Below are 14,479 nucleotides of genomic sequence, written 5' to 3' on the forward strand. Positions count from 1 at the left end.
TCCCTCCTGGGTGTGAGCTGGTTTTGCAGCGCTGCTGAGAGACATCACCAGAGAACACCATGATTTTCAGCTAAGCTGGTTCATCCAGCCAGAAGTTCAGGTTTTAGGATTGAGGGTTCACCTGCCTTTGCATTAAGGTCCTGGGGAGACTCGGGGCTGTATCAGCCCGGGGCAGTGCCAGGCCAGGGCTGTTTTGAGGGGTATGGTGCTGGGCATGGGTTGTGGTGGCAGGCAGGATGATTGCCACAGCCCATGGCCCTGTCCTCAGGGGAGGAGACAGCACTCCCACAGCCCTTTGGTTTCTTGGCCAAGCCGGTGCCAGAGGCCAGCGGCTGGAGGGAGATGGGCACAGGGTGCACCCAGCTGTGGCGTGCTCCTTGGAGGGATGCTGCTAGCTGGGGTGGGGGCAGAGGGAGGGGGGTGCAATACCTCCTGCCTCCTTCTTCCAAACAAGCGTCTCGCATCCCAGGCTCTGAATTTTATTTCCTTTCCTACAGCCAGGCATCAACTCCTGATTACTCATAAATGCAGCACGCTGCAGATACGTGCAGCTTGATGAACGGCTGCGCCTGAGAGCACGAGCTGCCAGCATCCAGGGGCGAGGAGCCGGGGAGGGGGACAGGCTGCACAGCCTGTTCCCCTCAACCCTGCCCTGCACTGGGGGCCAGGAGCCTGCTGCTGGTGCCCCCATCCCAGGGCCCCGGCTCAGAGATGCTGTGGCCGGTGGGGTGGGGGCTGAGGTCCCAGCAGGTGACCATGGGGGTGGCAGGTTGCAGCCCAGACTGCCACTGGCATTAGCCCACCGGTTTGTTTTGCAGAATTCTCTTCTAGCGTGGAAAAATAACTCATCCCTCGGTTTTTCTCTCCTTTGTTTGTGTGGGCATTGATTACGCTGGGAGTTACTGAGCCAGATTTTATTGGAATGACTTAGAAAGCTGCCACCTGCAAGCAGCCACTTGTCTTTGGGGGTTATTTTGGTGTAGTTTCTAAATAATTGCATGAGGCTTCTTCAGCCCTGCTAATAACTTCATTCTCCAAAGGCCACTGCCCAGAAAAAGATGAGCTGAGATTACGCTTGGCAACATTTAGGAGAGGGAAAAAGTACAACAGGATTGATGTCTGCTGGCGTGAATAAATAAATAACGCCATGTCTCTGCCGTAGCCCCTCTGTGAGCATCCTTGTTTTCAACCCCCATGTCTGTTATCTCAGCTTGGCTGAATTTTTGGAGTTCAGAGCAGTCCTTTAAATCGGTCTCATGGTTCCTTTTTCTGCAGTGTGTTGTGCTAATTCTTATCAGGGAGCAGCAAGGCTGGCTCTGGAGATGAGCTGTCCTAGGGAAGCCTGCCTGGTAGCTTAGATGTGTTGTGTAACTTGGGCTTGTTAGATATACGATTTAAATAACTTACAAAATAGTTTACTTAGTGCCTGCAGTGTGACGTTCAGAGGCTCATTTCAGGCGCTTGTGTTGGCCCAGGGACACACAGGATTGTGAAGGCTTTGTGAGAAACATCAGTTGTGCTTTGAAATAAAGAGGCTGGGGCACACGTCTCGTCGATGTTCGGTAAACGAAGGGTCTTTGGGAGCTGGATCGGCCTGTGTTTCTGTGACCGCCCTGACCTGGTGAGGAGGCTTGGGAAGGGCAGTGCTGGGGACTTGAGAGGTCGTCCCGCTGGTCCACCGAGTTTGATGCCACTGAGCCTCAGCCATGGCCCACGGGCAGCTGCGTGTTGCTCTGCTGCTTTGGGAGGCTGCATTTTGCCACCCTGCAAAGATGCTTTTCGAGAAGAGCTGCTAAGTGTGTGTCCCCCCCGGCCTCTTGCTTCATCTTGTTTGACTGTAAAAGCACCAGGAAAGTTGGTGTCCCTCTGCCTTCCCCTTTCCCTGATGGCATTGCTAAGGTGTTCCTGTGGCCTTGCACATTTGACGTTGACATTGCACGTTCCTGTGAGCACAGAAGGGCGCCGAGAGAGGCCCTTTAACGAGGACAAGGGCAGCACGGGCATTCTTGTTCCATAAGGGACAGAGCCCAGCGGTGATAATGACCTTGAGCCAACACTCTCGTTATCATACAGGCAATCCCGACTTGTTGGCAGGCTGCATCCTGGCACCCAGGAGCTGGGGGCTTGGCGGCAGCATCCCTTCTGCTGCTGCCACTGCTCGGGTGGGTGTTTCCTCTGCAGAGTGAAGAGATGAAAGACGGTGCCTGGCCACATCCAGAAAGGCAAGGAAGACACGTGCCTGGGGGGAGTGAGGGTTGGGGCACTGCCAGGCTCTGAGGGATGTAATCGGGGACTACATCCTGGCCCTGCCAGCAGTGGGAGCCTGATTGATGGAGGGTGTAGTGTGGCAGCTCAGCCGTAGCTGCCTTGCACAGCACTGCACCAGCAGTGCGGGCTGCTCCTGTCCCTCCAGGTCCCCCCATGCCACTGGTCCCCACAGTCATTCACCTCTGTGCCTCAGGAGGAAAGGGTGGAGGAGATGGGCGCAAGCCTCGCGTGAAGGATTTGTTTTAAAAATACACACCGATAAAAATGACTCTCTCCATTATTTCATTAAGGGATTTAAAATGTGCTTCCTAAACCCTGAGTCATCAATGAAGTGAGCAAGCAAGAAGCAGCGCAGCGGGTCCTGCTGGAGGGTGACTCACGCCGCAGGGGGCGGGGGCTCAGGGCTTGCAGGGGACTGGACTGAGAGATGCTGCACTCCTTCCCTCCCTCCCTGCATGGCCAGGGTCTCCCCAGCATCCTGAGCAGCAGCAGGTCTCTGAGAGCCCCTGGGGCTCCCGGGTTTATTCTGGGAGCTGAGCCATCACAAGCGCAGCCGTGCCTCCCTGGGGACCCCAGCTGCGACTTGGTGCACAGGAGGCAGCCGCAGACATCTCTCCTGGAGTCAACCAGCAGCAGTGCATGCATGCAGGCAGGCATTTGATTTGTTTCTTGTATACCTGCATAGATAAAAGCCTCCAGTCCCGTATCAATTCAGGAGTCTTTCCTCCCAGAAGGCTGAGGGAAATGCCAGGTCACCTCTTGCTCGTTTTTGGGAGCGCTCTGTCTCTATCAGTACCCGGGCACAGGCAGGAGAAGAAAAGCCAGACCCAGCTCTCTGCAAGGGCAGAACTGTCCCCTCTGTTCCATTCTCAGTGGTTTATCTAGCCGGCTTTTTCAAAGCCCTTAGAAACTCTGCTCTATCCCTTCTACTAGAGTTGGTTCAAACTCTGCTTAAGTTCACTGCCAGGATGTTTCTCCTGTGATCTAGGCTACGTGTTCTCTTTATCCCACTCTGCTTCCTTACGTCCTTCCCTTGATCACTTTTCAATAATCTCCCTCTCCTGTGGATACTGTGGTACCCATTGCCAGGGGCCAGAGGTGGTGGCTGGTGGCGCTGTTGCAGCCCATCCTGCTGCCCCCGGGGAAGATGCTTCAGGTGCAGCCCCTTCATGCAGTGTGGTACAAGCAGGCAGCACCCACGCTGCGCCCTGCCTGCTGCGTCCTGCCCGCAGCCTCCCATCACTGATTCCCTGCATGCTTTAGTTGATGCCTGTAGGCCAGCTCCCCTGCTTGGGGGGGATCTTCAGGGTGCCACCCTGGGCTCTCTAAGAGCTCCCAGCTGGTGGTGTCAGGGTGGTGTCATGACCCTGCACTTGGCAAGTGCCTCAGCTACATCTTATAGTGAGCTGCTGCTGGAAGTCAGGCCAGGCTCAAGGCGCCCGGTGGGCTTGTAGGGCGTCGTCGCCTTCATGCCCCTTCTTCCTGCCGACGGCTCTGTGCTGCTCCACTGGCAGTTCTGCCAGTGTCATTTGCTTTATCCTCTACCTGGTTTATTAACCTCCTTATGGACGGTCACTGCCTGTGGCTCCTGTTGTGACACCGTGTGTGTCTGCGTTCGCTTCTCTTTCCACTTGTTCGTGAGGACCTTGCTTAGAAGCAGTGATGGAAAATGTGTCCTTGCTTTGGGTTTTGCTGCTGGCCACGACTGACTTCTCCTGCCCGGGCATTGCCTCTGCCAGCCACCAGCAAATCCTGTCCCATTCACTGGTGATTGTGGTGGCAAAATGTTTTCCAGCCACACTCCAGGAGCCCTTTGGATCCACCTTAGATTGGTGTGGGCTCAGGAGGGCTAAGTGCAACATGGTGGGACTTCACCTGACCTCTGGGCATGGTCCCTTTCTCTTCTGGGATGCAAAGGACTGTGAAGGGCCAGTTGGGGAAACGGAGGCGTGAAAGGGGAAGGGAGTGCTCAGGGCCAGACCTGGGGCAGTGGTAGAGCTGGGAGCTGACCTACAGCTCCTGGTCCTGCTCCAAGCCTGATTCCTCAGACATAGAGCTGGTGTTCTGCTTTTCCTCCTTGTTTGCCATTTTCTTATTAAGGTTTAAAAGGAGCTGTTGTGGCTGATTGTCACTGCATTCACTCCCTGTTTTATTGTTCTGGTTTTCCTCTCTGTAAAGTTAGTGCCTGATTGTTTTATCTCAGATATCTAAAGCTTTCTGTTCACCGTGGCTTTTAACGGTTACTTGAGAAGCTCAAGGCAACCCCTTCTCTTAGTGTGTCCCATAGCTCATTCTGCCAGCGGCTCACAGACAGCATGTCTTCCTTGCCAAGGGCTGGGTGGGATGCTGTGCCCATGGTGCTGCTTGTGGCTTCGCTAGAGCTTCTCCACCTCCCTTGTCTGTAGGAGCTAAACTCACTGGGTGATCTTTTCTGGGTGGGTGATCTTTTTGCCAAGCTTGCATGTGGTTTTCCCTCATTAGGGATTGATCTCAGAGATCTTCATCTCCACTGGCGTGAGAGAGGACGTTCATGCTTGAGGTACCTGTGACAGTGTGAAGAGGCTACTGAGGACTATACCTTCTACTGCACAGCTTAGTGACAGCAGTAGTGTCATATATGCGTGTGTGTGTGTCCTTTTTAGAAAGGTAGAGGAGTGTCAATGTTGTTTCCTGCTGTTACTGGTTACCAGAAGGATCGGGTACTGTCTGGAGCTGGCTGTGGGTTGATGGGTTTTTTCCCCTGGAGCTGGGGGGGGCTGGGTCTGACCGTGCGGGGTGCAGATTTTCCATGTGTCTTTTCGGTATTGGTGGGAAAGCTGTTTGTGTTTTCTCCTTAAATATCAAGATTTAGTAGGTATGCACAGGTATGGGGCTGAATGTGTCATGGTTTGTAACCTTCGTTGCAGCAAATCCACAGTTTGGGCACTCGCTCCCTGCAGCTACTGCTGTGCTGGATTCTCTGCTGCTTCAGGAACTCACAGAGTGGTTGAGGACATCCCCCAGTCCAACCTGGTTGGACCTCCACCTGGTGGTCCTGGATACCCAGGACCAGTTGTGTCTCAAACGTCTCTAGGGCTGGAAGCTTCACCACCTCTCTGGTCTGGCCGTCAGTTCCCTGGGACTTTGCCATAGCTTCTGTCTTGTAAGAGGAGGGGAAGCAGCAGGAGAGCGAAAGGGTGCCACTGTCTCTGGCCAGTGGGGATTGCTCAGAGCTTTTGTGTGCTGCTATGGCAATCAGTGTGCGGGCAGATGAGACCTTCCCACCCCCAAGGGCTGCTCTACCCCAGACCGGAGCTCCAGTCTAGGTCTGTGCCTGTGGGATGTGCAAGAGAGCAGCACACATCCAGACCAGTGTACCCTGTGCTGTGGCTTTGGTCTCACCACTGCCTCTGTGCCAGAGCAAGGGTCAGCCACTGCCGACAGAGGCCCCATCTACCTCCTGGGGGGATGCTTTTGTGAGAGAAGATCCCTGCCCGCTTAAACTCCAGGGCCCTCCCTCCTCCGGCCGCTTGCGTGTCAGTCACAGGGTGGGAGCTCCGGGTGGCTTTGGTGGGGATGGGGAGAGCAGTCGGAGGGTGCCGGAGAGTTCCTGCGCCCCTGATTAGCATTCGGCCCCGCTGCTGCTCCCGCGCTTTGGCATTCGTGCTCACCATTGCCTGGCAACCACGGAGCAAAACTACAACAGGAGCCCCAGCGCCGTGGCGTGCTTCCCGCGAGCCTGCACGCACACCGGCACACGCCTGCGGCTTGTGTGGGGACAGGGTGGGTGGCAGGGCCACCTCGTGTCGCTGCCCACTGTCCCCCATCCCGGCAAGGGGCAAGGGTGAGGACTGTCCCCACGAGGAGGAGGAGGAGGAGGAGGAGGAGGAGAGGGCTCCGGCAGTGCGACGGCTTTGCTGATGCCCAGGTTTGGTGGGTCTGTCTGTCTGTCTGCCCTGTCACTGCCTGCCCCACTGTGTCCAGCACAGCCTGCCCGGCTGTGTCCCTTGGGTGGTGGGGGATTCTTCTGTGCTCAGCAAGCACATGCCAGGAACTGGGGCCATGGAGTAGGGCAGGGGCCAGCCTCCCCTGGGGCCAACCCCCAATGGGTGCCATGGGGACGAGGCAGCTTGGGGAGAGACTTGGGTGTATGCGGGTGTGTATGGCTCCACTGGACAGCACGGCGAGGCAAAGCAGTCTGTGCATCTGCCCTGCATGTCACCTGAGGTGGGGTCTGTGGGATGCCCATTGACCCCAGGCTCCCTACTGGGAGGCCCAGTCTGGCCAGGGTCTCCCCAGGATCCCAATGCTCCAGCAGCCCAGCCTGGGACGCCGTCAGACTTTTACTAGACTCTGCAGAGTTGGCAGCACTCGGGAGAATGTTGGTGCCTGGGAACCTGAGTGTGCATCCGTCTGTCTCTGCTTCCCGGGCTTGTGCATGCTTGGGGTCTGATGTAACTTTTCTTGGCAGAAGAGTTTGTGGTCCTGTCCCTGGGGAGGGAGCCTTGGGCTCACTGCTCCCTGCCCGAGGCTCACTGCAGGCAATGGTGGCTCCATCTCGCTGCCAGCCCTGCACCTCATCTTTGTGGCTGGCTAGGCACGAGACGACACGAGTGCCCTCCTGACACAAGGTGCTATGCTTCTGCAAATGATGGGAGGCACAGACATGCCTGAATACATTGGGTTCAGATTTAATGCATCCCCACATCTCTGCCTGGACTTTGTTTTTACATCCTCGGCTGCTCTGGGCTCTGCCTACGGTGTGTTCGGTGGCTGTGGGTCCAGCCGGCCCACACATACCCACCAGGCAGCAAAAAGTGTAGGCACATGTCTTCTGCTCACCACCCATCTTCATCGATGGTACTTGCATGGCAAAGGGTTAAAGAAACACGTCTGTCTTTTGTGTCTTGCAGAGCCTGGGGTCAGCGGACAAGAAGGACTTCTACCAGCCAAAGTAAGTGCCAGTAGCTGTGGTGAGTAATTGCATGGAAATTCCCAGTTGGTCCATATTACTGAGCAGCTCTGTGGCTTGCTAAGATTAGACATTTGAATGTACAAGAATAGCTGCTGCAATTACACAAGTGAGGATAACAGTGGAAGGGCTGTCAATCATTTTGGCTTCAGGGCATATGCAAATTATTAAATGAGGTTGGAAGGAATCACGACAGTTTGACTGAGCCTGAGGGACAAAGCTGGGACTTGGCGGGGTGGGGAACAGGGTGGAAGGGGTGACCTTTCCCACCTCTGGCTCCCCCTGCTCTGGGATTGCACAGCTGAGCTGCTTTGGAGAATTGACAGGTTTCGTTCTGTGCCACAACGGGCTGATCTTGAAGCTCATCTTCCCCAGCCCTGCTTTGACGTTGATGCCTGTCACCTTCCATCCATTGTGTTTGTAAAGCATGGTGAGCCACAGGGGTGAGAGGAAAGGATGAGGCTCTTTGGAGCCAGCACATTCATGAACACCAACAAAGGAGTTAGTTACTAAGTGTGTGCCCCTGGCCACAGCTCTGAGCTGGCTGTGACAGTGCAGAAGCAGCGAGTGACAATGGAGCATTTGCAGCTGTCAACCTCCAAGACCCACATTAAACAGCAAGTGGAGCTTGTGCTCACAGGGCGGTTAGGTTGTTGCACCCAGCAGTGGCAGAGCCTCGCCACAGCACAGCACCTTCAAGGCCAGAAGCTTGTCTGTCTGCTGGAAAGACCATGATTATTTGGATAATGGCAAACTATTGAGAGCCATGGTGAGAGGTTCGGTTTTGGCCCTGAGTGCTGAGCAGCTGTGCATCACTGAGCAGCCGTGCATCGCTTAGCAACAGCCATGCACCACTGAGGAGTCACACATCACTGAGCAGTCGTGCATCACCGAGCAGCAACACTGCTTAGCAACAGCTGTGCCTCACTGAGCAGCCGTGTATCACTGAGCAGCCGTGCAGCACTGAGCAGCCGTGCAGCACTAAGGAGCTGTGCAGCACTAAGCAGCCGTGCATCGCTGAGCAGTGGCATGTTACTGAGTAGCTGCACATCGCTTAGCACCAGCCACACGTCCCTGAGCAGCCATGCAGCTCTGAGCAGCCATGCAGCTCTGAGCAGCCACGCATTGCCAAGCAGCCACCCATCGCTGAGCGGTCCTGCGTGGCTGAGGAGCTGTGCATCGCTTGGCAGCAGCTGTGCATTGCCTTGCAGCCGTGCAGCACTGAGCGGCCGCGCGCCGCTGAGCAGCTGCACGTCACGCTGTGGAGCACGTCGCGTGGGAACCTTGTGTTTCTCCTGCTCTGTTTGGGGGAGTGAACGTCTTTATGTTATCACCTTTTCTCCTCTGAAATAACGCTATGGGTGGCTTTGCAGCTGTGGAACAGTGCCCTGGCACGTGGGATTGTCAGAGGAGTGGGGGTTTGGAAGATTCAGAAGGAACTGGGTTGAGGAAATTTCTCCTCCAAAACTTACTGTCCCGCACTTGCTTTTTCTTTGCTGCTTTCCCAAACGTTCCTGCAGAGCTGATTCCCAGCAGTGCCTGAGCATGCAGTGAGCACCAAGGCAGCACCCTTGGTCCAGATTACTCTTGGCATCAGAGGAAGCACGTCCAAGGCACACTGGGGATGGCATGCTGTGTCTCAGAGCACCTTACAGAGCTGCCTGCTCGCTGTCTGTGATGGAGGGAGCAGAAGTGTCGGCTGTATACATGTTCTTCAGTTATCTGCTGCCTCCTCTTTCTTTATGCCACTAAAGGTTTGTGGAACTCAGCACTAGTTTCTTAGGTCCACACTGAAAAGCCAGATCTCAGGGAGTTCCCTCTGGCTTACCCCTAGGCAGAGTTGATCATGATCTTTCCAAAGTTGTTGGCAGCTAATAACTTTTGAAAATACAACCAGAGCCATTTCCCAGGCAGTTTAATCCCACAGGGCTTTCTGGGAGATCAGTGGGATATCCCAGGAGTTTATGGAGTCATCATGGTCATGATGGCAAAATGAACACATGTTTGGCAAAGACTTACAGCCGTGCTTTTGTGACCTCTCCCAACGGTCGACCAAGATTTCAGTCCTTCCTGCAGTGCTGCTGGGTGCTTTGTGGTGTGTGTTTTGACAGGCAGGCTTAGAGAAGATTGAAGCTTTTGTGAGACTTTGAGTAAGTGATTTGGAGGAAATATGTAAAGCGCTCTTGCTCTTCAGTTTTCCTGCGGGGTAGTTTTAGCAGTAGGTGGCAACAGTTGTAGTGCTGCTTTTAGAGCTCGTTGCACCAGAAAACAGAGGGATGTTTCTCTGCCCTAAGTGGGGGAACCAGGGCTTCCCACCTCGCTGAGGCTGCAGAGCCGTTGAGTCAGAGTGGTGGGTGCTGGTGCAGAAGGTCTCATAGATACATAGGTCTTATCAGTGCTCTCTGGTTCCCCTGTGCCATGAGGCTACGGAACCACCATGGTTTGGCCAAGTGGCCTGTGATATCAGCTGGGACTTGACTAATCGTTATGACATCGGTTTGTACCCATCTGATTTATGCTCCTCAGAGGCTGTTTTGAGGTTGTGACTGGTAGAGCTTGTGGCTGTGATATTGCCTGGTACCACTGTGCCCACCCAATCTGGCTTCGTGATCCTGCAGCTGCTGCCAGCACTGTTGCTGTTGTGGGCAGGCCTGCGCTCACTGCTGCAGCTCCCTGCCAGGCTGGGCCGGGCGCCTGTGGGGGCCTTCAGCCTCTGGCAAGATTGGAGCTGGTCATCTTCATCAGGGAAAGATCCCTGGCAAGTGGTAGAGGTCTGGTGGATGTGCCGAGGGCTTATGAGAGCTCAGCACTTCTGCAGCAGCTCTGCAGATGTGTTCCCTGAGCCCTGGGCAAGGCAGTGGTGAGCAGCCAGGGCATGGGAAGCACCTGCGTCCTGGAGCTGAGCCGAGCCCTGGTGGTTCACGAACAAGTTTGTGCAGTGGGCTGGTCTCAGAGAAGCCTGGCAGCTCCAGCCCTGTGTGCCGGAGCTTGACCGAGCCTCTGCTTTCCCTTGACTGGGTTTCAGAGGCAACATTCACCCTGCCAGCCAATCCCTCTGAGGGGTGAGAGCAAAGTCAGAGCATCCCTGCCCTCAGGTGAGTGGTGTTGGGTTCTCACAGATGTAGCAGATGTAGGTTGTGGAAAAAGAAAAAGGAAGGGCAGATGTGCCAGAAGTCTGAGTGGTGGGATTCATCACTGCTGGTCCTGGGAGCACATCTTGCTCCATTCCTGCCACGTTCAGAACTCTTCTCTGATCAGATGTCCTCTTCCTGGACATCAGGTAATCTGCCAACTGGGTTCCGCTGTGTCACCCTGAGTGTCTCCTTTCCTTCCTTTGTGCCTCTTCCCATCAGTGATGGAAATGCTGTCAGTATGTACCCTCACCCCATGTTACCATTGGTCTATCTCAGCCAGCAGTAGGATGTTTCCCAAGTGCCTGGAACAGTCCAGTCCAGGGTGTGGAGAAGTGTCTCACTTCACCCTCCAGCCTTTGATGGCCTTTACCCTGGGCTCTTCCCCTCTGCAGAGTCCATCTGACAGGTTTTAAGGTGCAGATCTCCTGCTGGCTTGCCCCAAATGTAGTGTGGCAAGCACACAGAGACTGTAGTGAAGCTGCAGGAAGTCAGAGATGCCAGGATGGAGGCACCAGTGCTGAAATGATGTTGCTGCCCACTGTGGGGGAGGTAGTTTTACTTCCAAGGGTTTTGGTGAGGGTGCTCCTGCAAGAGTTGGAGCGTGTCAGGAGCTGTGACTTGTGGCTTTTAGTATGCCTGGGATTTAATGTTCCCCCTTTCCATGCTAAATGAAAGGCTGCAGCCTGAGCTGAAAACACTGAAGCATTCATCTTGAAAAAGAATTCCTATAGCTGAAATACCCAGGGAGGGAGCCTGGTGTATTGGGAATGGCCACGAGTCGAGCAGTGACCCTCACCCGGGTACCTTTACCTACAGTGGCCGCTCCAGCCATCCCATGTGAACAGGTACAGATACCTTCCTGAGCTTCCAAAGCAGGTCCTTCTGATGGTGCAACAATTTATTCCAACCTAGTAATTCTCATCTGATGCAGTTTGGGTGCATGCCTCCATCACAACACTGCCTGCCTGCAGCCCTGCTCCCTCTGGGGTCTGCCTGGTGTTTGCAGGGACCAGGGAGGAAACACCTTGTGGCCTGAGTCAGCCCCTGAGCTGCTTGCTCCTTTGTCACCCCAATTTTGGAAGCCGCTAGTACAGCTGTAGTGTTGTCAGAATAGCTGGGCTTTCAGGGGTCCTCCCAAATTCCTGACAGAGGACCCTTGACCGCTTTGTCAAGGCATTTTCCTGAGCGAGGACCTGCTGGCTGAAGACCCAGGGACGCTGTGCTTAGAGACAGGAATAGGTTCTCCTGGGGGAGCTTTTGCTTACTAACTCTCCTGGCAGGTCTGGTTGGAAGTGTCTTGTCAGGAACCGAGAAAGGCTGGTGCATTTGCTAATCCCCCCTGGCATGTGTTTGCTCTTCAGTGTCAGGCAGCGACTGGGACTCAGTTTCTTCGAGCCCAGAATGAAATGTTGGTGGTGCTAACAATCCTATCCCCCTCACAAATGTAGCCTGAAATACCTGGCTTTAATTAAAGCGTCACTGAGTTGCTGCAGGAGCTGCTTGCACTCCCTCCCCATGCTGTCTCCTCTGCTGAGACCAACGCTCATCTGTCAAGAAAGTCGTCACTGGGGAGCAGTTAATATTTGCCAGGCACTTGGAGGTGTCAAGAGAGACACCACTGTGTCACAGAATGCTCTCCATTGAGCCGCTCGTTCAGCCCCTCGGGACGACGTGGCCATGCTTAGACGACCTGATGTCTCAGAGCCCATGTCTCGCTCCAGCAGCATCCCACAGCCCTTTTCTACAGGCACCTCGTGGCCCCATCTCCATCCCAGATTGAAGACTGCCACCCGCCTTCTGAGCTCCAGCCTCAGCCGTGTAAACACACAAGGCACCTTTGAAACCACCTTACGTAAAGCAGCAGCTCATGTTTGTTTTGCCTTGCAGCCTTCATTACACCAAGATGTCTCTGCAGCTAATTCGTTGTCACCCTGCTTTTAAGGCAGAACATTGCATCTCTTAGACTAAAACCTTTCCTTGCCAGCACTTAGATGAAAGCGAGCGTTTCGGTGCTGAATCATTGCAAAACCGCGGTGGGTTTAACCATCTAGAAATGAGTATTTACATCTTGGAGGCATTAAGGACCCATCATAATAAGCTAGATGTGTTCCTAAGCTGGGTGTTCATTTCATTGCCTCCTTAACTCAGACATAATCGTTATAGTAATGACAATAATAACACACATCTATGCTGCATTTTGCTGCTTTTGTGGCGGCTGGGAGTGATTCAGCTGGGATGCTCTTCAAGTTGCTCAGCATCCCCTGCAAAGTGCCAGGGAGTGGGAGGAGGACACGCAGGGAAAGGGGGTGGAGGGGAGTGAAGAGATGGTGCAGGTGATGCAAGGGAAGCAGTGGGGTGGGAGAAGCAGTGCTGAGACCACCTTTGTGTACTGCAGCCACGGCACACACAACACTGCTAGAAACTGCCCCAAAACTGCCTTCACAAGGTTGGGAAATGCTTCTCCCAGCTTCGGTTGTAGGAAAGGATGAAGTGCCAACACCAGCATCTCTGCGGAGTGGCAGAGTCAGGGGCACTGGAAGAGAGATGTTGGGTGGGCACCCCTTGCATGAGTGCAGGTTGGCAGTTGAAGGGGAATAGAGCCCTCTGGAAGGGACCACGAGCACAGGTCCCCAGCTTCTCACCCCAGATCCTGGCTCAGGCAGTTTTCTGAAGAGACGGGGAGTTAACTCCTCCACACACAATGTAATTAAGCAAAGAAGATTACGATGCTGGTCGAGGTATCCTAGCAGCAGGGTCTGGGCCACTGAAACTTTACTGCAAGCTTAAAACAATATTTCCCCTGGGGTTTGGCCAGGGGATTCAGAGCCTGAGTTGCAGGCTGGTGGAAGGGCTTTAAGCTTTTCTGAGTGCAGGGAAAGGAAGGGAATCCTGGAAAGTTCTTTCAGAGAAACATCATGGTTCAACAGATGCCAGTCTGGGCATGGAGAGCAGAGCTGGGGCAGAGAAGGCAGCGGAGCGGCGGCTTGGAAGAAAGGGGTATAAGTGGTGAGAGGTCACTCGTGGTGTGACAGTGAGCTGCTCTCAGCCCAGAAAGGCTCTGGAGATGTGGCTGCTCTGGGGAGCAGGGCTCTGCCCAGGGGGCTGGTGCTGCTCCTTGCCCTGATGCTGCTCCTTGCCCTGATGCTGCTTGCAGGGCGATGGGTGCTGTGGTGTGCCAGGCCGCAGCTGCACAGTCTCTGCAGCTGTGGCAGCTCCCTGAGAGGTGCAGATGTGCCACTTCAGGGCCTTGCAATGGGGCAGAAGGATAACCTGCATCTCTGGCTGCTTGCAATGCTTTGGCTTTGTTTCCCCAGTGAAATTTTCCAGCATCCAGCTCTGCGGCAGTGGAGGGAACAGGACACAGCCTTGGCGAGAGCAGGCAGAGGTGGGTTGGAAGCTCAGAGGTGGAGGAGGCTGTAGCCCCACCGGATCACCCTGTGGCATCTGGGTGATCTGCCCAGGTAAATATCACTGGGTGCTTTTGAAGTGGGAAGGCTGGTGCGAATCCATGCCCAGCACAGTGAGAGGGGCCCAGTGCTGACTCCTGCCTCTGCTGCCCCCAGCCTCAGGCAGCCCAGGAGAGCAGCACTGGGCGATGTGCCTGACAGGAGCCACCAAGGACGGTTTCTGTAACGTACAAAGGAATGCAACTCTCTGTCATTTCCTTTCCTCTTGCTAACTGTGTGGGAGTGCCCAACCTGGGGCTCTACATCTGTTGGGGCTGGGGGACTGTGGTGGGGTGCTTGACACCCAGATTTATGAGGACAGAGATGCTCTTTCCCTCTGCCCCAGGCTTGGATGGCACAGAGCTCAATATCTTGGCCTAAGGGAGATCAAGAGAAGGAGCCACTTGGGTCTGGTGGCCCCTTAAACGTAGGGGATGGGAAGGGGAGTTGTTGGGGCTGTTGAACCCATGCTGCCCTGCTCCTGTTGCCCAGGCTGGGGGAATGCTGGACAGCCCCCAGCAGTGTGGTCGTTCTCTGTCTGGGAACGGCCCTCCTGAGCCTGGTGGAACAGCAAAGTTTTGGTTTTAGTTGTTTCTGTGCAGCTTTTAATGTGTTAAGTGAGGTTGTGGTGTAGGCTCTTACTGTGCCGGTTGTCATAGAAACTTGAAGGGTTTTTTTTC

At 54.7% G+C, this 14,479-nt stretch overlaps 1 protein-coding gene across 1 annotated transcript in view; it reads left to right on the plus strand.

Annotated features, from left to right (window-relative positions):
* Positions 1 to 14,479, plus strand: part of LOC311197369 (ankyrin repeat and fibronectin type-III domain-containing protein 1-like) — a gene marked incomplete at its 3' end in the record, with an annotated part of 171,916 nt that overhangs the window by 99,480 nt on the left and 57,957 nt on the right. The window contains exon 4 of the mRNA XM_084271121.1: positions 7,161 to 7,201. Within this exon, the coding sequence (XP_084127247.1) occupies positions 7,161 to 7,201 (41 nt within the window). The remainder of the gene's footprint in view (positions 1 to 7,160; positions 7,202 to 14,479) is intronic.

The sequence above is a fragment of the Gallinula chloropus genome (assembly GCF_964237585.1).
Source record: "Gallinula chloropus genome assembly, chromosome: 15".
NCBI lineage: Eukaryota > Metazoa > Chordata > Aves > Gruiformes > Rallidae > Gallinula > Gallinula chloropus.